Source organism: Drosophila bipectinata, chromosome 2L (assembly GCF_030179905.1).
Source record: "Drosophila bipectinata strain 14024-0381.07 chromosome 2L, DbipHiC1v2, whole genome shotgun sequence".
Taxonomy (NCBI): Eukaryota; Metazoa; Arthropoda; class Insecta; order Diptera; family Drosophilidae; genus Drosophila; species Drosophila bipectinata.
Window position 1 is genome coordinate 4,994,380 of NC_091736.1, and position 22,598 is coordinate 5,016,977.

Consider the following 22,598-nt stretch of genomic DNA (forward strand, 5'->3'; position numbering starts at 1 on the left):
GGGTGAACAAAAGTCGCCAGAGTCACGATTTTATGGAGAGGAGTCCTAGGAAAGGGCGGCTGAAGTTTTGAAATTCATATGAAGGAGAATGTGAGTCATTGTTTGATTTCTTCGGAAAATATAAGATATGCCGACGGCATTTTGAAGATGTATGTAGATGCCTTATAATATCATCAACTTTTAGCTTAAAAACTAGACTTTAAAGTTTAATTTGTCAAAAGGTCTTGACATCGTCAAGACTGCCAAGACATTCAAGTCTGGATTTCCTTTCCCTGCTCTCCCATTCAGAACTGAAAATGGATTTTGAAACTCAACTGCTGGGCAAAAATTTTGTTAAAATTGTTGTGATATCTATAGTGTGTCTCTTTGGTCTTGGCCATTCCACTAAAGAGACCACCATACCAAGTACTTCCCCGGGATTAGTGGTCAACAGCAATGTAACGGAGAACACGTTCCACAAAATCGAGGGCATTATTCTGGCCCCGAACAGGCGTTTCAGCCTGGACAAGACCTGGATGTCGGATGTAACCCTCTCGATAAACAATGGCGAGTTCAAGGGATTCGTTAGGCTGGATGGACACTTTGTGATAAGCGGCGTGCCCAATGGAAGTCACATTCTGGTGGTCCACCACCCGGACATTTACTTCAGCCAGGTGAGGATTGAGATCACCGGAAAGGGCAAGATCCGCGCTAGAAGGGTCAGCTATATCGAGCCATCCATGATCCACCATCTGCCCTATCCACTGCGCCTTCATGCCCTGTACCGCCGACAATTCTTCTGGAGCCGTCAGCAGTGGCAGTTCCTTGATCTCATCCTTAGTCCAATGGTTCTCATCATGGTAGTGCCAGTCATACTCATGATGATCATTCCAAGGATCATCAACGACCCGGAGACCAAGAAAGAGCTGGAAAACATTCCACTCCCGAAAATAGACGACATGCCGGACTTTGGGGACATGTTGTCCTCATTCCTCTCGGGAAAGCCCCCGGCGAAGAAAGAAGTCGAAGAGGCGAAGAAATCTACCGAGAAGCCCAAGAAGAAAGCCCATTAAGTCAAGAATCTAATTGTTATTTCAATAAAAACTTTCTTGTTTTATTTTCTTTGATCACAATGTTTTTCTTTTCCAATTTTCATAACTCTTTGCCTAGGCATGTGGCAGCCCTGACAAGGGCTGGTATTACGTGGATAGGGGTTCGTCTTGCCTCATTCCACCACCACCAGTCAGCCGGCAAGCCAAGGTCTTTCAAGGATTCTCCTGAGCGGTCTGCATCCTTTAAAGAAAAGAAAGATACATTTTGGTAAGAAAATGATGTTTACTTCTTGGTTTTAAAATATTAAATAACTACCATAATTTATGACTTCTAAGGCTAATTAATTTTTATGATAGTTACCTTGAAAAAGATGGCCTTGGTGCTTGCTGAGTGGCCGGGTGAATAAGACGCGGCAGGAATCGTTTTGGGCCAAAATAACAAACATCCCTGCTGCTCATTGTATCCATATTCGTCCTTTCTGCAGTGCCGATGTCCTCGGCGGTATTATCCGTCCCCTGTGTGCCTCGGAGGACGTCAGTGTCTTTGTCGTCATGCCCGCCATCGGCATTTTTGACTTGAATCTCGGTGTACGAGGCCCGACCCACCAGACCCGGGTCTTCGGGAGAGCCGGAGGCGGTGGCGGAGGCGAGGCGTGGCGCTGGCAAACCAAAAAATGTTGAAAATGTTGCGTTTTGCTCGAAACAACGAAAACAAGGCAAACGATTCTGTTTCGCTTTTCGTCTCGGGATTCGCGGACTTAGGCGGTCTTCTCCTTCTTGACGCAGAATTGTCGCAGGGCCGCCAGCGAGTTGCCGCCAGAGCTGAGATTCTCCGGCGACTCGGCACCACCACCTCCTCCGGCGGCGGCCGCTGCTGCCAGCTTGGCCCTGGTATTGGCGGCACCGGCACCACTGCTGCTGCCCAGCGAGTCGAACATGGAGGACAGAGCGTTGAGGGAATCACTCGGATACTTCTTGTTGCCCTCGGAGCTGCCGTCGTAGGACTTGTGACTGGAGGCGGGCGACTTGGGGGTGACGGATCTTTGGCTATCGGCGGGACTGCGGGGCGGTAGCAGCCGGGTTTGAGGACTGGCCGCTGCGGAGGGCGCCTTGGGGGAGCCTCTCTCCACGTTGTTGTTGTTGTTGTTGTTGGTGGCAGTGCCGTTGACCAGAGTGGTCTCCATTTTGGAGGACTCCTCGGCGTCGGTACCCTCATCCCCCATCTCAGACTTGATCTCCATTTTGATGGGCTCCGCCGACTCCCTGCCCAGATCCTTCTCCTGCTTGATCATCGGCTTGGCGGCATCCTCGTCGTGCCCGCCCGGCGTGGGGTGTTGCTTCTCGGGAGTGGGGGCGTCCAGCCTGGGCTTAGCCTCGGCGCTGCACTCGCTGCCGCTCCTCTCGCTGCTGGTGTACCGGTAGTGCTGGTAGTAGGGATCGTTGGTGTCGATCAGGGGCTTGTTGTAGTCCACCGTCTCGTCGATGCCCAGCCGCTTGAGGATGCTGGAGGCCACTGGCGAGGTGTTCTTGGTCGAGGAGTTGGAGGGACTACTGGCTGGCAGGCTGGCGTGGCGCGGTGGCGTATCGAAACTGGTGGTGAACATCTGCTCGATGGCACTCAGGACCGAGGAGGAGCCGGGCGCCTTGGCGCCACCGTTCTTCTGCTCCACCAGTTCGGGGGACTTGTTCTTGGCCAGCAACTGGGCAGCTGCCACCTTGGCCATCTCCTCGGGGGACTTCACCCCGGTGATGTACTGCCGCATGCGCTCCGCGAACAGGGCGGCGTCGTTCTTATCGCCTCCGCCAGGTCCCAGGCCCGGCTTGCCTTGCGCCACGGACTTCTCGGCGGCGATGTCGTCCTGGTTACCGGCTCCACCCTTCATCTCGAGCAGCTTCCTCACCGGCAGCGACTTCTCGCGCTTCTTAGGAGCCGGTCGTTTGCGCGCTCCAGCCGACTGCAGCAAGGGCTCCGCATAGTGATTATTCTTGGCCATGTGGTTGCTCAGATCCCCCAGAGAACTGAAGGCCTTGTCGCAGACCTTGCAGGTGAGGACGGCGCTCAGGGTGCGGCTCTCCTCGGAACTGAGGCTGCTCTGGCTCTCCTTGGCGTCCGAGTTGGAGTTGGCGTTGGCCGACTTGATGGAGATGCTCTGCTCCTGGGAGAGGATGTTGGTGTAGTGCTGCGTCTCCTGCATGTGCTTCGTCATTTCGCCCAGGGAGCGGAAGCTCTCGCCGCACCGCATGCACTTGAGGATCTGCATGGCCTGCTCCACGCCCTTGCCCAGCCAGACGTTCTGGCCGCGAACCAGCTTCCGGGGCAGGGGCGTCGGCGGATCTCCGCGGTACTGGAAGGCGTTCTTCACGTTCGCCGATGGCGAGTGATTGGATCCCGATCCCGAGCCGGATCCCTGCTTGCGCAGGTTGTGGCTCTGGGGCGGTGGTGGCGGTGCCGGGTGGTGGTGCTGGGACTGGTGCTGGGGATTGTTGCTCGGCAGGTTGCCAAATGGCGGCACGTTGACGCCGCAGTGCTTGCTGTCCTTCATGTGGGTGGTGAGGGCCTCCAGGGTGGGAAAGCTCTGCTTGCACCACACGCACCTGAACACCGAGCTGGCCACGCCCTTGTTCTGCCAGTGGGACTGCCAGATGTTGTGCCGGGCCTTGGTCACACCACCGCCACTTCCGGAGCTGGGTCCTCCGCCGGACTCGGAGTTCTGGTTGGATGCCGCCGACTGGACAGGACTCTTGGGCGGCGGAATCGCCGACTGCGGTGGCGTGGCCTTCGAGGAGTGCATCTTCTCCTTGCCACCCATGCCCCCCGCTCCGCCCTTCACAATGTCGGACATCTTCTCCAGAGGATCGACCACCAGGTCGCTCTTGCCGTTCCAGTCCGGGAACTGGCCCGCTCGGAAAATATTGGCCGCCGCCACGGCAGCCAGGTAGGGGTTCACTCCCGGCAGAAGTTGGTTGGCGGTGGGCGGGGCCACGGGATTGGCGGGCGGGCTCTCTGACTTGAACATCTTCTTCACCTGGATGTGGCCCAGCTGTGGCTCCGATTCGTGGCCACGCTTCCGGGTGCCCACGGAGAGATCAAGGGGGTTGTTGGCGCCATCGTCGAAGTCCTCCTCCTCGCCCTCCGAAGCCGGTGGCTCGGCGGACTCCGCCCGACTGTACAGATTGGTGCGGAAGTCCAGGGCCTCGGAATTGTTGCTGGACGCCGTGGGCGAGGCCTGGGGTGGCAGTTTGAATGGCGGCGCCGCCTCGTTGGCCAGCGGCAGGGGCAGGCGTGGTCCCGCTCCAGCTGCCGCCGCGGCTGCTAGCGGGAATCCGTACTGCTGGGCAGCCGCTGCCACCATGTGCAGGTAGGCCTCCATGGAGGGGGGCTGAGCGGGCAGGGACTGCGGCACCGCCGGGAATGTCGAGTGCAGAGTGGTGGGCACGCCGGGCATCACTCCGGCGGCGGCGGCATCCCCTCGCTGGCCACCGTTGCCGCCATTATCCGATGAGTTGGAGTCATGGGAGGGGCAGCGTTCGCTGGAATTGGCCGACTCCGTGGAGCGGGGACGAGCTGTGGGCAGGGCGCTGCAAGGAAAGAAGACAGGGTTTTGATTAATACAAGTTCTAAGTCTTAATCTTAATAATAATGCCTCTCATTAGGGTCTAATCAGCAATCCATCAATCCCAAATGGGTCTATAAACCATAAAGATCAGCCAGATAGAGCTTTCTCCGGACTTTCACAAGCTAGGTGGACTTACTAGGTAGACTAAGATAAGCAATCAAGAGCATTGGAAATCTTTATAGCCCGGAATATAAAATATATTTCGATTCGCCGGGGAGGAGAGGGGAGGGGAGAGGAGCTCACAATACCCACAATGCCAACAATGGCAAACATATGTCAACATTTCGATTTGTTATTCAAATCTCAGAGCGCCATAAAAAAATGAAACTGTGTGGCAGCTGTGTTTTAGTTGCCACCACCCCCTCCTCACCCCGCCAAAGCCAACGAATGGGTCATAAAAGTCTATTTGGAACAATGGCGTTTAATTCGAGATTCGAGGCGTGAGTTATGAGCAAAGTCGATCATAATCCAAGATGCGAGATCGAAGGCAATTATCATCTTCGAAGCACATTCCACACAGTTTGCATAAATTAATTAAATGATATATTTTTTCTTCGAGTGTATAACATTTATCCATAGCCAGTCTATATATCCATATATAATTTTTATAGCACCGATTGTTTGCTTTTGAAAATATTTCACAGACCCATAATTCTGCGGCTTTCGTTTAGCTTATTTTGAATGATTGTCTGATTGACTTTGAAGTGTATACTATATACTATATATGTATATGCAGAATGATATAAATTTTGTTTCATGATTAGCTATCCATATAGACATATATATAATATTTCGAGGTTTGTGTGGGCGCCAGTTTGCTTTAACGACTCTCGCCTTTGCGGAAATATCTCAACTTGATCAATAACAAAGAGTTAATGTTGATATTCACATTCAAAGTCGGCATTTGTCATGGGTGCGAATATATCAGACTTTGGACTTCTTAAAGGGCATTAAGTTGTTGGATAATTGATGGATAGTATACAATAGAACTACATAGCCTAACAGCAATATTGATGGGACCTTAAGGAATGTCAAAATAAAATCTGATTCATGTGAACAGGTGACAGGTGAGCATATCACACACTACGCTCCGATCGCTCACCGCTAATTAGCCATCCAGATTGCAAGGTGAGATTAGGCCCGCATTGGAATTCTTTGGAAATACCTGTACTACCTGAGTATCTGAGTAACTAGCATATCATAATCTAAAATCTCGTTATTCGATTAAGCTTAAATCACTATGATTTATACGCAGGTACTGAGAGACTTAATTACAAGTTGAAGTGTCTCATTAATAATCTCGAGAGTATCTACAGAACTTTAATCTTTGAATTACAAATTTAAAAAAAAAGTATCTTTTACATTACAAGTATCTGTATCTGTAACTTTTGGTTGTATTTAATAAACAAAAAACTACCGTAAAGTCATGACTAATCCGTAAAGGTAACAAACACACACACACACGCACAAATCAGCGGCAAATTGTGAACATAAATCTTCCCGTAATAGGCACACACACACAGAGAGAGGTAGATAGAGAGAGCGAGAGAAGTGCCAGATATTAGAGGTGGGGTGTGTGGGGTGGGGTGTTTCATTTTTCGCATGATTTATTCAAAATTGGCTACGTCATCACCTTGGATTTTAGAAAAAATCTTGAATCCTAAATCGAGACTAATTGTTGCACATTATAAGTAGAACTTTAAACAAGTTCGAGATACATTTTCAGAACGGGTTTTCTTTAATCATAATTTCATAGATACTCGAACTAATAGCCCAAAAGATAGATCATAATTGTTTTAGTTTCTTAAATAAATCGAAACTTCCAATCATTTTTTTTTTGGAAAACTGTTGCTTTCATTTCCAAAAGGGGTGGTGGGTGGATGGGTGTGATATATGGGCCGGTGATATTGGCGTGGGGCTGAATTTATAACGACAGGTGTGCGACAATCATCAACGCCAAACCATTCTCGGGCTATGAAATCATAATTTCTTGATATATTTATTTTAGCTGATTTGGGGGCCCCGCCGAGTCTAAAGTAATATTTTAATGGGCCATTCAACAATTTCGGCTATCAACTGGGGCGGTGTTCTGATTAAAATCGGTCTATATAGTAGTTTCTATTTGCGGGTTGGATGATGAATGGGCATGGAGTGTGCTTTCAAGAATATTCTTTATAAGAATATGGATCCAACTTACCCGGCATTTAACGCCTGTCTGTAGATCTCGAGCATCAAAGCCTCGTGCAACATTTTGAAATTTTGTTGAATTTTGACGGGAACTGAGTTCTATTTTTTTGAAATATTTTTTAAAGCAAACTCTTGATAGTTTACTCAATTTAAACTTAATTGTAATTTGACACAATATTCATAAATTTTGGTTGTTTTTTAATATTTTGCACTTGGTACGTTTTGCGTATAACTTTTGTTTTGATTTTAATTTTAATATATATCTCGTATATTCTCGTATGGCAGACAAAAATTGAATATAATTTTGTAATTTTGTAATTTGTGTATCTTGTGTGGTGTTTTTTTTTTTGGGTTTAAATTTAATTTAATAATTGCATTGAATCGTATACTTCGTTTAGATTTCGTTGATTTAAGTAACTGCTTTTTACATATTTTTTGTTTTATTTTTTAATGTAAGTGTAGTTTTGGTGAGCAAAATACCGTTAAATGTAAATATTTGTAGGATTTTTTAGATTTAGTTTTTTGTATTAAGTTTATTTTTTTTTTGTAATAAATATATTTTTAGGATATTACTAATTTGTGGTTGTTTTACGTATACTTTGTTGAACCATTTGTGTTTTTAATTTTTATTTATTTTTTTGTCGATTATTCAGTCTTGATCTAACATTTCGCGATGCAGTGTTTTTTGTTTTTATTTTTTGACTAGATATGATGGCGGCTGCTTTATCGGAATACTTGCATTTATTTTAGTAAAATTTTTTGTAGTATCACACTTGCATTCAAATATTCCATTTATTATCAATTTGTTTGAATTCTTTTGTCATTGTGTGTGTTTTTTTTTTTTTTGGCGGAACACGCGTCACAACGACTACGACTACGCTCTCTCACTTTACGCGGTATCAGTGTGGGTGTATCAGTGAGTGTTCACCGTGTTCCGTGTTCATCGGTGTTCACCGGATGAGAGTCGAAAAGAGAATGAATTCTGTCGTTGGTTGCCTTGTCGTCACTGGGCCCGTGTGTCGCTTCTTCTTCGCGGCCTCTTCCTCTGCCTCGGTCGCTGCTCTGCCGCTGCTGTCAAACTGACAGGCAAACAACAACACACACACACACATACACACAAGCACAAGACTCTGCTGCTCGTCGCTCTGCCGCTGATTGATACCAAAAAAATGAAGTGGAAGTTCAAAGCAGAGGCGATGCGACGCGACGCGATTGGAAGCTGCGCTGCTTTTTTGACGAGCAAACACGAAGCGCGCGTTTTGGCGACGGCAATTTCTGATTCGATTTTGCGTTTAAGCGACGGCTGCGCACTTTCGTTACGTGTGTGGGTGGTTTGGGGGGCGGGAGGTTGACTGGCACTCACAGACGGACGGCTGTCACAAAACGCCGTGATTAAGCTCGCGAACCCAGGCAGCGCTGCCTGGACTAATTAATTACCGCGACTGCGACGGCGACGGCGACTCAACGGTGGTTTTTCCTTGCGCCGCAGAGCTTTTCTCGCATGATCGTTCGTGTTAACGGTTTTCTTTTGACTGTGAAGAACCTGCGGCAGCGCGTCGAGTCAAGCACATGGCAAGCTCCCCCAAAGAGAGAGAGAGCGTCAGCCGAGGCATGCGCAGAATCCGCTCAATTTCCCCTTTCACGCCAATTGGAATTGTTTATGTGTGAACGTTTTGGGATTGGAACAGCAGCGACGGCAGCAGCAGCGCAGGGGAAACGAAAGACCAATGAGCGACGCTCTCCATGGCCGCAATGTGTGAAATCTGTTTAGTTGTTTTTCGTCACCCTTCCCCTGCTGACACCACCACCACTACCACTACCAGCACCACTTCTTGTTTCGTTCGGGGTATTCTGATTCAGATTCCGATTCCATCACTCCGGCGCAATTAAGATTTATGACAGTTCAAAACAAATTTTCTGGCTCGCATGCGCTGTCTCGCTCACTCCCCCCTCCCCCTTCCCTGTCTGTTTGTGTGTGTGAGTCGTTCTAATTTGTTGCTTGGCTTGTTGTTTTTGTTGCATTGGGGGTCTCTCTGTCGGTTATTTTTGCACTTCAGTCTTGTTTTTTTTGTTTGTTTGTTTTGTTGGAGCTTTTCGTCCTCGTCACTTTGATGCGCTTTTCTCGCTCGCTCCTTGCATGGCTCTTCCTCTTCTGCCATGACAACCCCCACTTTCTTTCTTCTGCTGTCAACTTTTGTTCGCTTCTCTGCAGCATCTTCGTGGATTTCGCCTCACTTGACATGTCAGTCTCTCCGTTTTCCCTTTTTTTTTCTTCTTTTGTCTCGTTGCAGCGGCGTGTCTGTGTGTGTGTGAGAGACAGGGGTGGTCGCCCAACAAGGGTGGGGGTTGATCCTGTGCGTGTGTCACTGCTTTCTTTTTCTTTTCGCTCGGAGAAACTTTTTCCAGTTTTTCTCCATTCTGGCTTCTGGCTGGGAAAACAATTAAATTAGCAGCACTTTTCTACACTTTTTTTATGGTCAAAGGAAAGTGTAAAATATTTTTAATTTATTAAGGTTTATTCTTAAAAAAATGTAGTTTTAAATAACATTTATGTCGTATTTTAAAATCGTAAGATAACATGGAAATTTTAATTTAAAAGCTATGCCGCCCGACTATCTCAAGTGTACCACGGGGCGTATGAGTAATGCTAATTTCGAAAAACACCTTAAAATATTTAATAAAGACACTTAAAATATTAACCCTGCTTGCAATTTAATATTTTTTTTATAAAAATCATTAAAAAACTCAATAAACTTCAAGTCTTGGCCACTTTCTTCAGAAAATTTAATTAGGCTTATACAGCGGGGAGTTAGTTGTCTCTGATTCCAGTTCAATTTCATGGCCGTATCTGCGGTTATGGTCCATTAGTGGTTCTGGTCGAAAAGCTTACATTATCTGGAGTTTAAGGCCGCCAATCGTTGACGAATGCCCGGCGGGGCCATAAAAGAGGCCATCACCTGACGACATTTGAGTGAGAAAATGGTGGACAGCTCCACCGATGGCTGTGCCTGTTGCCGCTGATTTTATTGATCAGAATGAACCGCATCCTCGCTGCACTTGTTGCTTCCAAAAACGGGCTCACTTAAGGCCGGGGAGCGAATCGTAAAAGTTTTTTACGATCCACCAATTAACCGATAATAATCAAAACGCCCGGGGGCGGGTACCGGGGGCAGGCAGACAAGTGTGGCGGCAATGAGGCGGGAGCAGCCATTTCTTGCGAGGCTCCATCATCGTCAGGCCCCTCATCGTCCTCATCAGAGAGAATCCTCTGGGTCTTTGGGCAATAAATACTTTTACGATTCTATAATTTGATTTGGGAATTCTTTTTTTTTTTTTTTTTATTTAATTTTTTTGTCGTATCTTAGGCTTCAACACATAATTTTTTTATGCGTCCGATCGTAAAAATTCGTTTGATAAATTGTTATTTGGAATTCGATGCTAAAGGTATCCGCTGGATACGCGAGCATCTACGAGCATCATCTGGCGCGGAATATCTCAAAAGAATTCTGCATATTTTATAATCCCACAAATCTAGTTTCGGAGCTTCGGTTTTGATTATTTTGGAATTCTTCTGATGGAATTGACGTAGAAAGGAATTTATTCTTTTTAAGATGTACAATTTTTCTTGCAATCAGTCGAAAAAGTCAACCCGAAAATATACAAATGGCAGACAATTAATTTAATGAGCGAACACAGACAATCAAAAGCTTAAAAACTCATCAAGCGTGTGCTAAAATTCATAAGGAAAAAAATTAAAAATTCAAAATTAAAGAACGACAAAATAATCCGAATTATAAAAGTGTTTGGTGAACGGCATTCGTCATTGTCTGAGTGTCAACGCTTCCGTTTCTTGCCATTTCAGCAGCGATGACAACAAAAGCAGATCCCCAAATGGAACCAACAGATCGGACCTGCATATATGTATGTATATACCATACGATATATATAATTTGCGCCCACGAGATCTGGGAATGAATTATTTGCAGCGGCGTTGTCAAATAGAACGATTCTGCTCAAGATTTTGATTGCGGCAGTTCCCCGGATTTATTTTTAATGGAAGATTTCATGGGGTCGAGGGATTAACTCTTTCAACCGACGCCATCCATTTTTGAAATATGATTGGGACGTAAATCTCGGCCAACAAAAGTCAGCTAAAGCTGAAATATTACCCTGATGAGCAGCGGAATATGCGAAATATATATAGTATAATAATCCATAAAATGATCCACGTGTGGGTTTGTTGCTTCTTGAAAGCATTTTAGATCGCCTAATAACTAAAATATCAAGTTGATTGCAAAACTCGTCCGCGTTAATTTGTTCGTGATCAATATTTATTCATTCGATAAATCAATCAAATAAATTACAATTAACAAAAAGTCATAAAAATGAATGGCACAAAGAGCCGGGCAACGAATAAATTCGATATGAATATGAGAAATCAAAAAACCGCCACCAAGCCGAAGACAAAAGGAGAAGACACATAAAAAGTTTAAGAAGTTGTTAATTATAAATGTGAAATTTATAGCGCCACTCTCGGCTAGAAAAATTCCACAAATTGATCATCGGATGGATCGGATCGGATCGGATCGGAGAGCTCTCACAACCATTCTCGATGACATCTAGAAATCGAAATCTGGTTTCGTTTTGGCCCCGAGTTCGTCTTGATCAAAGTGTTTTCGGTTTTTAATAGCCAAAAAACCAAACAATTTAGATCGTAAAACATTTATTCAAATTATGACGAAGACGATTGCAAAGATTTCGCCAAGTTTCGACTCGAGTTTCGGATCAGTGGCATTAAATTATGCAAAACAACGCACACCACACAAAAGATCATTAAAAGAAATATGTCTATTATGTATGTAGGAGTTTACTACGGCGAAATGGATTTCGATTTAAATGGACGGGGCATTAATTTTCTAAAGACCCTGGGAGAAAGATCATCAGTTTGGCACTAAAAAAAACGTTCCTAAATGGTCATCATTAAATAGAAATTTGTTCCAAGTCTCGGGTTTTATTGGACCTGAGGAACTTGCACGATGACAAATTTAAATAATTGAAAAGAAATAAATTTTAAATGAAATCGAGACGAAATAAACTTAAATTTAAGTGTCCAGTTCTTTATTTATTTATGCGGTTTATTTTTAATTTTATATATAGTTGAAAAAAAGAGAAATATTCATTTTATCCAAACAAATTCATTATTTGTAGTTTATATCTGGGATTTAAAGGACCAGGATGCGTGGAAAAATTCACACTGAACTGGCAAATTATGAGCCACAAAGTTAAGCTCTGCGGGATCAGTTAACAGACCGAACGGTAAATTAAGTCTGGCCTATTGAAAAGGATGGGGCAAAAAAAAAGCCTTAAATGGACAAAAAAAAAATAGAGTTGAAAAGGGATTTAGGATACTTCGATTTTTTATAGTTTGAGCTTCAGCAGCGGGCTCGTAAGTTTACGATTCTTTTAGCATCGTTTATTGGATGTCCAATGCCAATGGATTCGGACATGGCTTCCCCCGGCCAATGACAATAAACAATTTTAATTTAATGCAAACGATTTCAGACTAAATGTGAAGCCGGTTCAATATTGTTTACTTACTTCGGGCACCTTTATAAATTTTGTTGAGCTTTTGAGCGGTTTAATTTATAACCAAAGTCTATCTGAGTAATGCTGATTCATGGAGTGGGAGAAAGTTCAAAGTGTTAAGGGACTTTTGAATATAACATTATTTGAATAAAATATATAAAAGTAGCAGAAGAAATATGAATTAAATAAAACTAAGTTAGTGCCAGAGGCTAACCCTTTTTCTTTCAACAATTTCCTCAGTTTCTTGTAGTTTTCTGCCTATAAACAACCACATATGTCTTCTGGATACCCAGATCTGGAGATCCACATCCTCCACTGGCAAGTGTCGTTGACAAGATGTTTTCTTTGTGTCTCTGCGCATGCGCGCCTTCTTCCTCGTCATCGTCACCGTCGCCGTCAATCGCATCTTAGTCAGGTCTGATCGGTTTGTTTTCTGGGCCGACTTGGGTTTGCTTTGTTCTGGGGCGGAGTGTTATTTATGTGCATCATTATAAAGTTACCCTTTTTATTGGGTCGCCCTCGAATAAATAAGGTTCAATAAAGTTGTTACTTTATATTGACACTTGCAGGCGGCAATCGCTCGTCACTTTCGGCGATCCCTTCCTGTGGTTTTTTTTATTCTGAATTTCTGGATCTCTTCGGTGGATTCTGTGGATGCCTGCTGCCTTATGGGCCATCGTTTATTTATGTGAAAGTCTTGAGAAAGTAGTACCCCCTTTGGCTTGAGTCGGCCCCTGATGCTGCTGTCCGATGTCGTGTTTAGTGCGGTCGTAAAATCGGGAAATGTCTCCAATATGTTTGACTTTTTATCAAAGCCCATCTGGTAACGCCCCAGAATCGGACCTGCTATGCCTCATGTAACTCCGATTTTTACGATCATGTTCATTTGGCTCGGTCAGAGTCAGAAAACAAAAATTGTGAAATGTTTTTATTTAGTGCTCAGTTTTATGATGTGTTTTTCCACCAACCGAACGACCGACCGACCGAGTTCAAGTTATGTGTGATTATCATCTCAAGTTTATTTTGCTTGTAAACTAAAGTTGTAAAAGGCACCAAATCAAACATAAAACTTTTATAGGTTGATCGGTTATACTTTGGTTTATAGTTGCTTGTTGATATTTTAGACATAAAAGTGTCTTCAGGCTTTGTATAGAACTAATTCTGATCTTATCGAAAATAAATAAAGTTTTTTATTGGATTTAGTTTTTTTCTTTTGGTGTTTAGACATAATTAGAAACAAAGACATCTCAGTTGATTGATCAAGTTTGTTTATTATTTTGTGGAGTAGAGTTTTCTTTAATGAATCATATCTGTAGTCCTGATTTTAATCAGGAGCCCCAAGCTCGAAAATATTTCACAATCCACTTCATTTTTCGTTGTCGAAAAGTATGCGGCAATAATAACTCTGATTTTGTGGTTGTTCATTTTTGACACCACCATCAGCCGCAAACACAACAATAACTCCGAGTTGGAGCATGGCAGGGAGGGGCTGAGGGGGTGGTGGCCGGATTGTTTATTTTAAATCAACGCCTAGCGCCGCCAATTATCGAAACAGCGATAAAGATACAAGCATTGAGAGCCAACGGAAGGGGAAAAAATCTATGAAGTAGTAGTGACCCGATACAGTCACAGTCATAATTATGACGTCAGTTCGAGTGTGTGTGTGTGTGTGTGTGTGTGAGTGTGGGTATGTGTATGTTGGTGATTGCGTGTTGTTGGTGTTGCGGTTTTTTTGGTTTTTGGTCAAAATGCAAATTGCGCCAGATGCAAATCCGGCAATAAAACAAAATAAAAGGGAAGCTGAAATTTTTGGTTCGGATTAAGCGGCACACGGCGGATAAATAAATATAAATATTAATATCACTGTGAAAAATAGAGAAATTTAAAAATGTACTTATTCCTTATAGTAAAAATTATAAAAATAAAAATATGAATATTATAAAAAAAGATATAATCCCTAAAATAAACAAATAAGATACCTTAATCTTTGATCTTATTTTTTTTTACGGTGTCAAAGGTGTGGGATACTTTTTTGGGTTTTCTGGTGGGTGGGTGGATCGGATGGGTGGTGTCGGGCGCCAGTGGTGCGGCATCGCTCAAAGTTGAAAGCGGCGCAAACCCCTTTGATCACAGCTGACTGGCCTGACTGCCCTGACTGGCTAATTGGTCCGATTGTGGGCGCTGCCTCTTTGTAATTGATAACTTCTGGCCATGCTTAGTTCACCGCGCACATACTAGTATAGAGGTGTATTTTATATATTATTATTTTCTAGACTCTAGAGCTCCACTGCCCGGCACATCCATCAACGGTCTTAGCGCTTAAATCACTTAATTTGCCTCGTTTTTTCGTTATTGTTTTTTAGTGTTATTTTTTCTAATTTACTGACCACTGGCCAAAGCCTTGCGGAAGGTTTAAACAAAAAAACAAAGAAAGGCAACCAAAAGCTGCCGCTGCTGACCAACAAGCCACCAAGCCACCGCACTTTACCGCCAACAAAGGCCCATTGATCGATTGTGAATTTGGCAATAGGCCAGGGCCCTGGGCTGACGGATTAATTCTCGATTCGGGCCTAAACCGCATTATGATGGATGATAGATGGATCACCGGCGATCGCTCTTGCCCCACCGGCTTTCATTCACCGGGCTTAAGTTTTCGCCCAGTTGGAAAATTGATTGAGCCACGCGTTCTGTTCTCCCTCTTTTTTTTTAACAGGTGATATTTTCGGTCTTTCTATAGAAGAAACAAATAATTCATTTCTTCCCCATACCGCAGGTTTCCTTAACTTTGATTGATGTCTCAACAAAAGAAGGCCGAGGCAAGTGCAAATGAAAATTCACTTGGCGGTAGATACGAATTAAGCAAATAAACTGTCTCAGTTTGACGCTGATGTATGAATGGGTTATTGTTTTAAGGTTCTGCCGGTGATTTGTGGGCCCCAAGTGTATAAACACTGCCTACCAAGTGGGTGGTGGCAGTGATCAATTGGCCTGGGTTCATTCAAACACAATTGCAATCGGATGTATTAACCAATTCTTTTAGATAATATATCATTGTTTATTTTTAGCGGTTTCCGTTTGAAAGTTAATATATTTTATTAATAAAAAAAAAGTTCCCATTTTCTTCTGTCAGTTCCTAGGCCACATAGAAAATATCTTTCAATTTCAATTGGCTGCCATCGTCAGAAAAGATCGCAATGGGTGTTCCACAATTTCGATGGCGTTAATTGGCCCAAAAACCTAAGTCCATATCCACATATCCCCTGCGTGCATCCAATATTTTCCGGCTAATGATTTCTGATCAGATTCCTCTTAGTTTCGGGTATTTATTTATTTTCACTCGCTTGCGAAAAAAAACAAACATGCAACAAACAAGCATTAAGTTTTTTGGTTAGTTTCAAGTTTTATGCGCTTTTAATGGGCCCTGGAGTAGGCTCCCTTGTGGGGCTGTAAAATAATTTAAGAGGCGGCCATAAATACCAGAAGCATTGCTCATAAATCTTTCACTGATTTCGCTGGCTGGCGGTTCAATTGGATGCTTGGGCATTTTATTTTCAATATTTGTTTTGATTTGAAGAGGCTCTGCTGCGCATCCAACATACATACATGCCTAGAAGTATGTACATGCCACACTCTACTAGCAACAAAATGGGGCAAATGGGTATTCGCCCCCTCACAAATCAAAACATCTGTCAGTCAACGCTCGCAGCCTGACAACAATGTTGAGATACAAATTATCTAAATTGTATCTGCGCTAGCAAATGCATCTTGTGGATTTGTTTGTTTGTTTGCCTTCCACTCGGATTTGCTTGGATTTCCCTTTCCCATTTTCCATTTCACTGTTATATAGTATTTTTTTGGTGTTGTTTTCTTGATTGGCCCAGAGAGTGGAGAGCGTTGAGTTTTCCAATTCCCCGTCGCGTGGCTTTTCCTCTTCCAGCCATTTCTTGATCTCCCACAATAACTCTGTGTGGATGTGGCACTTCAAGCCGGAGCGGGCACCGTGGTGAGAGATATCAATTTAAACATTAAACTGACAGATTTATCAGGTATTAGACGATACATGCGTCAACGCTGAGCCATCGCGCTCTCGGCCTGGTACTCTGGGTGCCGAGCGGGGCCCCCACAGGCATTTGAAGAATGTGTAAAAGCCAAGTTGGCATTGAATGGCCTCAAGAGTCACACTGCTTAATGGTGTTCTGTAATGGGTCAGGGTGTGAACAAAATGTAAGCGAATCAGCTTCATCGCTAACAAATTAATTGCTCACCAATGAGATGAAATTCAAACTATTGCTAATGGTGTAAGTATATCAATTAGTAGTATCAATTTCTGCTGGTTTCTATTTATTCAAATGTTTGGCAACATTGCAGCTCTATCAATCACTGAGAACTGCGCTAAATGTGCCATTGACGCAGTGCCCGGGGGCTTTTTAGTGGGCTATAACCCGTTAACCATAGGTGGATCAAGTGGTGCGTCGACCCACTTTAGGTGGCTATCTGAATCTGAGCGCCCAGTCGGCAATCGTCATCATCCATCAATCAAAAACCTCTGGCGGACGTCCAAATGACTGACTGACTGACTAACTGGCTGGTTTGTTTCTTTCTTTTTCCACATTGCGTGTTCTCGGATGACGCAGCGCACTTGCTCAGCTTACAGAGCTCCCCATCCCCCTCCTGTTTTTTCGCCCTGAAAGCTTGCGCCTTAATCAGTCGTAGGCCCCGACATTTGGCCAACTGACGACCGATCGATCAATCAGCCATCCATCAGTTCAAACATCGCAGTACGACAAAGAGAGAGTCGAGTTCCTACTGGCGTTTTCTACTTGATTGATAGCAGTTCAACGCAAAATTTACTTAACCGCATTTATATCGATTTTTTTTCTACCTTTTTTTTCATTTTTATTTTTGAATTTGTTTCACAGATAAAGGGTTATGGCACCTGCAATTTTTAGGGGTCACATCAATATTAATTAATGTTTACTTCTTGATTGATAGTTAATTTTCAATTCACTTTAACGCCATTTATTGCACATTAGAGCTAATTAAAAACTGACCCACGCAATAACAAATCGATATTACATTATTCGACTCATCAAACTAATTAGGGGATATGAGGTAATGTCAAAGGAATACTCTTTTGTTAGAGTTCAGTCCAAAATGGGTCTACAAACGTGTGGTCGGCTGCTCTACTGGACGGGCTTTCTTTTACAAATAACATCCTATAGATATAGTGAAAAAAAGAAACGATATGTTCAGCATTCATATTTTTTGTATAATCTAGTTCTGGGATTTTTAAAAATTGGTCTCTTGTGGTACGACATTCCTGTTGGATTTGTAGTGTTGGTCACCTTTATGAGGTGGATATCAATTCCATCTACCGTGGGCATTGCTCTAACCGGGGAGTTTGTTAAATGGCTAAGTCGCCTTTGTGTTTTGATAATTCTTATTTCCTGGACCCACATACGGTACTATCAGCGTAAAATAATGAAGGCCTTAAACAAGATATTGGATATATCAAATCAGCTAGAAAACTGTTACTATTCAGAGGAAAGTTCCCAGAATAATATATGGATTGTTGGAATCCTAATTTTTGTGGCACTTCTCCGCCTAACCATTGATATCGTGAAGAAGCTAAAGCCTTTTGTATATCCAGTCTCCATAGTATATTACAACAGTCTCTTCAACATTATTTACTTGGCAATGGCTTTATACCAAATGAAACTCATTGAATGGAGAAGGGATATGGCCAGGTTTATAACTGAATTTATCAAAGACGAGGGCTGGCAATCCAGAACGCAAATGGAGCTACTGATGAGTTGCCTGAAAACCAATACCTCAATCATGGAACTTCAAAAAAGTTGTCAAGAAATTGGGACTACTTTTGCTTATATAATAGCTTCCCTGGTTTTAAACTTTATTAACCCTGTGGATCTATTTATGCCTCTGCACATCATCAGTATTTTAATATTGTCTTATCTAACTGATCAGAATGATATGTTTTATGGAGAATTTCTGAATAAATTAAATATTGTGAACCTGCATCTTAACGAGGATAACAAAATTAAATCAAAGGAATATCCTATGATGGTAAGTTAACAAAAAACATATATTTTTTATGTCTTAGCTTAATATTTTATTTTCAGATCTACACAACTGACTTTAGTCGACACTTTGACAGACTTCTTCTGAAAATAAATCGTCGTTATTCTTTTGTAATAATTAAAAAATATGTCATAAGTACTTTTATATATTTTTTCCTTCTAAAAGCCACACCTTTCGACAGTAATGTGCGACAATTTAGTTTTCAATAATTTAGGTTTTACTGAAACGTATATAATACTGTGTCTTTTTGAATACTATTTGCCGCCTTCCAATGTCGCGTTAAATTTAATGATTCAGAAAATGTTGAATAAATGTCTGAAACGTACTTTGGGGGCGATGAGAATAATTTCACATGTTGCAGACATAAAATAAAATTTTATTTTATTCATTTCTCATTTCGGTGGCCCGTTCTTCGTCCCTTACTTGAGATGCAAGAGGAACAATTTATGAAAATTTAGAGAAAACAAAAGCTAAACACACGCACAGCACACACCACACCACCTGACTGATGGAATGAATAAATGAGCATTCACACACAGAGCAAAAAACATAACTTTAAATTTGTATTACCACCCAGAGCCCAATGAGGGAGCGGCAACAAAAGAAACCTGAATATTTTCCACTTTTGCCAACTCCCCAACGTTAGCCCCACACCATCCGGGCTCAGACTTGGGCCACCACCCACCCACTCACAACTCTCATTCGCTCTCTAAATGAAATGCTCAAGTGTGCATGGAATTTTGATTTTTGGCAAATACGCCCATACACCCATCCCCACCCACACACACCACCCCCACAAAAAGGAATTTCCTTTCGTTTTTTTTTTACCAATTCCGTTCGTCATGTCGTTCGCTTGCAAATCAATTTAATGTCAGTCATTTTGCTGCTAAGTGGGAACTTTTTTGAAATTTCATCAAAAATCCGTTGGCTTTGCCATTCTACCCCCCCAGAACTTGGGCAGGCCACAGTTTTCCGCTTTTCTTGAAACATATGCTGCTCGGGGGAATTGGCTGCACTAAGGTACTTTTCCAGCGACGAGAAGACGCTTTTCGCATCTAAGCGAAACACATTTGAATGTAAATTTCCTCAGACGGCGTTGCATGTCCATGAATTCTATCCACCCTCCTCCAACTGGAGGCTCCACCAGGACCTTTCTATGTGCCCCGGGCACAAGCAACAACACCAACAACAAAGGGAAAAAAAAAACAAATATTGTATTAAAATGCTGGAAAGCAGCTAAAACGCATAATAGTAAAATTTTATGTTATTGCCAGTGTGAGGAAAACACGTCAGGCAGTTAGTCAAATAACGCAGCAAAGAAATGTTGCCGGGAAATGTGAAAGAAAAGCGCACACCGAAGGACAATGAAAATTTAGATGACGACAGACAGGAGCAGACAGAACCAAAAGCGCTGAGAGTTGGCCTTCTAAATATTTATTTTTATAAATATTCTTTTACAAATATAGTATCTTATATATGTGATATATTCCTTGAGAATTTTGACTAAAAATAAACACCCAAAATCCTAACCTAAGTGGGCTTCGAAAACACAGGCAATTTTCACACTAATATTCCTCCCATATATCCAGTATTCATTGAACTCAAAACCATGTCGGAAGCCGATAATGAGGACGTTGGGCCCAGTCCTCCCAAGAGGCCTCGGCTGGCAACAGATGAGCCAGATCTTGGCGAGCGACTCAATCTATTGATGCTATGCACCGTCTGCCACGATGTGCCCCACCCGGACAAGAGCTACCAGTGCAGCGTGGGCCACATCCTGTGCAACGATTGTGTTAGCCACATTCTGGCGGATGCCATCATAATCTACGCGGAGGCCCAGTGTCCAATCTGCCGTGTCCGGTTGTCCTGGAGTGAGCTGAGTCAGAACGCCGTCATCCGTCAGGCTATGTGGGAATTATCAAAAAACTGTCCCCAATGTAGCCAGATGGTGCCGCTCAAGGAACTGGATCGTCACATTGAAAACAAATGCCAGCAACGAAAGGTGAGCTGTAAGTATCGTTGCCTGGGCTGCGACTGGATGGGCGTCTACGAGATGAGTCCTACCCACGAGGCCGAATGCCTATTTCCAAAAATGAAAGGCGAGGAAATACTGAAAGCTCTCCAGAAGGAAGATTTTATTCAATGGAAGCGCCAACAACAAGCGATCTTATTTCACCAGGAACTTAGCCAAAGACGCATCTTTTACAGAAATTTGGAGCTCTATTGGAAAAACGATTGGGGTGTGATGTACCAGGAACGATTTCTGGATTCTCAAGTTGGTCACCTAATTAATACGGCACTAAACAATTGTACTAATTATTTCCTTTAACCAGAGCTTCGAAGCCTATGGAAATCAATGGGTCCTACGAGTGAAAATATTTCTTTCGTTGGACAACATTCCAGTGAGAGTAAAAACCACCCTGTTTGCGCAAGTACCTCCACCAGAAGACATCACTGTACGATATCTTGTGTTGATGCCCAACCGACACGGAAATGACACGCAAAGGCAGGACATTAAAGCAAATCTGATTGAATGTCAGGTCAATACTGCACGTACTATCGAGGTATACGAGAATCTACCAATGGAGAGCCCAATGGCCCTTTACCGTCTTCTAGCAATGCAAAGGATTGTCGTTCGCCTATGGATGTTTATGCCCTAGTTTAACTGTCATTGTATTGCATTCATTCAATTATTATATTTTTTTCCAGAACTAAAAATAAAGGTATAAACTCAATACTATAAAGTGTACAAAATTTTGCTCTTTTGCTTTTGTAATATGCTTGTCCATTTTCGTGATGGATCCTTTCAAAATGGGGTGTTTCCCTATAGGACCCACAGTGATGGCTATATCTTCCGCAATTATCATCCGATTCTTAAGCGGAGTACCTTAAACAATTTGTAGATCGATTCGCCACCATTCTGCATCAAAATCCTGAGACAAAATATTTTTTTGATTTTTTGTCCATTTTAGTGATGGGATCCCTTCGAAATGGGGCGTTTCCCTATAGGACCTACAGTGATGGCTATATCTTCCGCAATTCTCATCCGATTCTTAAGCGGAGCACCTTAATCGATTTGTAGAGCGATTTGCCACCATTCTGCATCAAAATCCTGAGACAAAATATTTTTTAGATTTTTGGTCCATTTTTCGTGATGGGATCTCTTGAAAATGGGCTTTTCCCCTATATGCCCCACGGTGATGGCTACATCTTCCCCAATTCTCATCCGATTCTCAAGCGGAGTACCTTAAACGATTTCTAGATCGACTCCCCACCATTCTGCATCAAAATCCTGAGACAAAATATTTTTTAGAGTTTTTGTCCATTTTTCGTGATGGGATCCCTTGAAAATGGGCTTTTCCCCTATAGGGCCCACGGTGATGGCTATATCTTCCTCAATTCTCATCCGATTCTCAAGCGGAGTACCTTAAACGATTTCTAGACCGATTCTACACCATTCCGCATCAAAATCCTGAGACAAAATATTTTTTAGATTTTTTGTCCATTTTTCGTGATGGGATCCCTTGAAAATGGGGTTTTCCCCTATAGGGCCCACGGTGATGGCTATATCGTCTCCATTTCTCATCCGATTCTCAAGCGGAGCACCTTAATCGATTTGTAGATCGATTTGCCACCATTCTGCACCAAAACCTTGAGACGAAATATTTTTTCGATTTTTTGTCCATTTTTCGTGATGGGATCTCTTGAAAATGGGCTTTTCCCCTATATGCCCCACGGTGATGGCTACATCTTCCCCAATTCTCATCCGATTCTCAAGCGGAATACCTTAAACGATTTCTAGATCGACTCCCCACCATTCTGCATCAAAATCCTGAGACAAAATATTTTTTAGAGTTTTTGTCCATTTTTCGTGATGGGATCCCTTGAAAATGGGCTTTTCCCCTATAGGGCCCACGGTGATGGCTATATCTTCCTCAATTCTCATCCGATTCTCAAGCGGAGTACCTTAAACGATTTCTAGACCGATTCTCCACCATTCCGCATCAAAATCCTGAGACAAAATATTTTTTAGATTTTTTGTCCATTTTTCGTGATGGGATCCCTTGAAAATGGGGTT

General features: G+C 43.1%; 3 protein-coding genes across 3 annotated transcripts; 2 read left to right on the forward strand and 1 right to left on the reverse strand.

The window, feature by feature from the left end:
* The first annotated feature begins 296 nt into the window (after window positions 1-296).
* Window positions 297-1,052, forward strand: LOC108124289 (ER membrane protein complex subunit 7 homolog). The gene has a single exon (XM_017239898.2). The coding sequence runs from the start codon at window positions 297-299 to the stop codon at window positions 1,050-1,052; it is 756 nt and encodes a 251-aa protein (XP_017095387.2).
* A 591-nt stretch (window positions 1,053-1,643) lies between these two features.
* On the reverse strand, window positions 1,644-8,368 carry tsh (teashirt). Its single transcript, XM_017240251.3, has 2 exons — window positions 6,846-8,368; window positions 1,644-4,610 (listed from the first exon to the last, which is right to left on the reverse strand). The coding sequence occupies exons 1-2, from the start codon at window positions 6,896-6,898 to the stop codon at window positions 1,790-1,792; spliced, it is 2,874 nt and encodes a 957-aa protein (XP_017095740.3). The 5' UTR covers window positions 6,899-8,368; the 3' UTR covers window positions 1,644-1,789.
* Window positions 8,369-20,080: 11,712 nt separating this feature from the next.
* On the forward strand, window positions 20,081-21,255 carry LOC108124353 (zinc finger TRAF-type-containing protein 1 homolog). The gene is made up of 2 exons (XM_017239968.3): window positions 20,081-20,795; window positions 20,854-21,255. The coding sequence occupies exons 1-2, from the start codon at window positions 20,130-20,132 to the stop codon at window positions 21,178-21,180; spliced, it is 993 nt and encodes a 330-aa protein (XP_017095457.2). The 5' UTR covers window positions 20,081-20,129; the 3' UTR covers window positions 21,181-21,255.
* Window positions 21,256-22,598: the final 1,343 nt, after the last annotated feature.

Excerpts from the sequence above, each read along its gene's own strand:
- LOC108124289 (XM_017239898.2), top strand. The coding sequence starts at position 297 with ATGGATTTTGAAACTCAACTGCTGGGCAAAAATTTTGTTAAAATTGTT.
- tsh (XM_017240251.3), bottom strand. The coding sequence starts at position 6,898 with ATGTTGCACGAGGCTTTGATGCTCGAGATCTACAGACAGGCGTTAAAT. Across the intron at positions 4,611-6,845 it reads AGACAGGCGTTAAATGCCGG|CGCCCTGCCCACAGCTCGTC; the intron begins GTAAGTTGGATC and ends CTTTCCTTGCAG.
- LOC108124353 (XM_017239968.3), top strand. The coding sequence starts at position 20,130 with ATGTCGGAAGCCGATAATGAGGACGTTGGGCCCAGTCCTCCCAAGAGG. Across the intron at positions 20,796-20,853 it reads AACGATTTCTGGATTCTCAA|AGCTTCGAAGCCTATGGAAA; the intron begins GTTGGTCACCTA and ends TCCTTTAACCAG.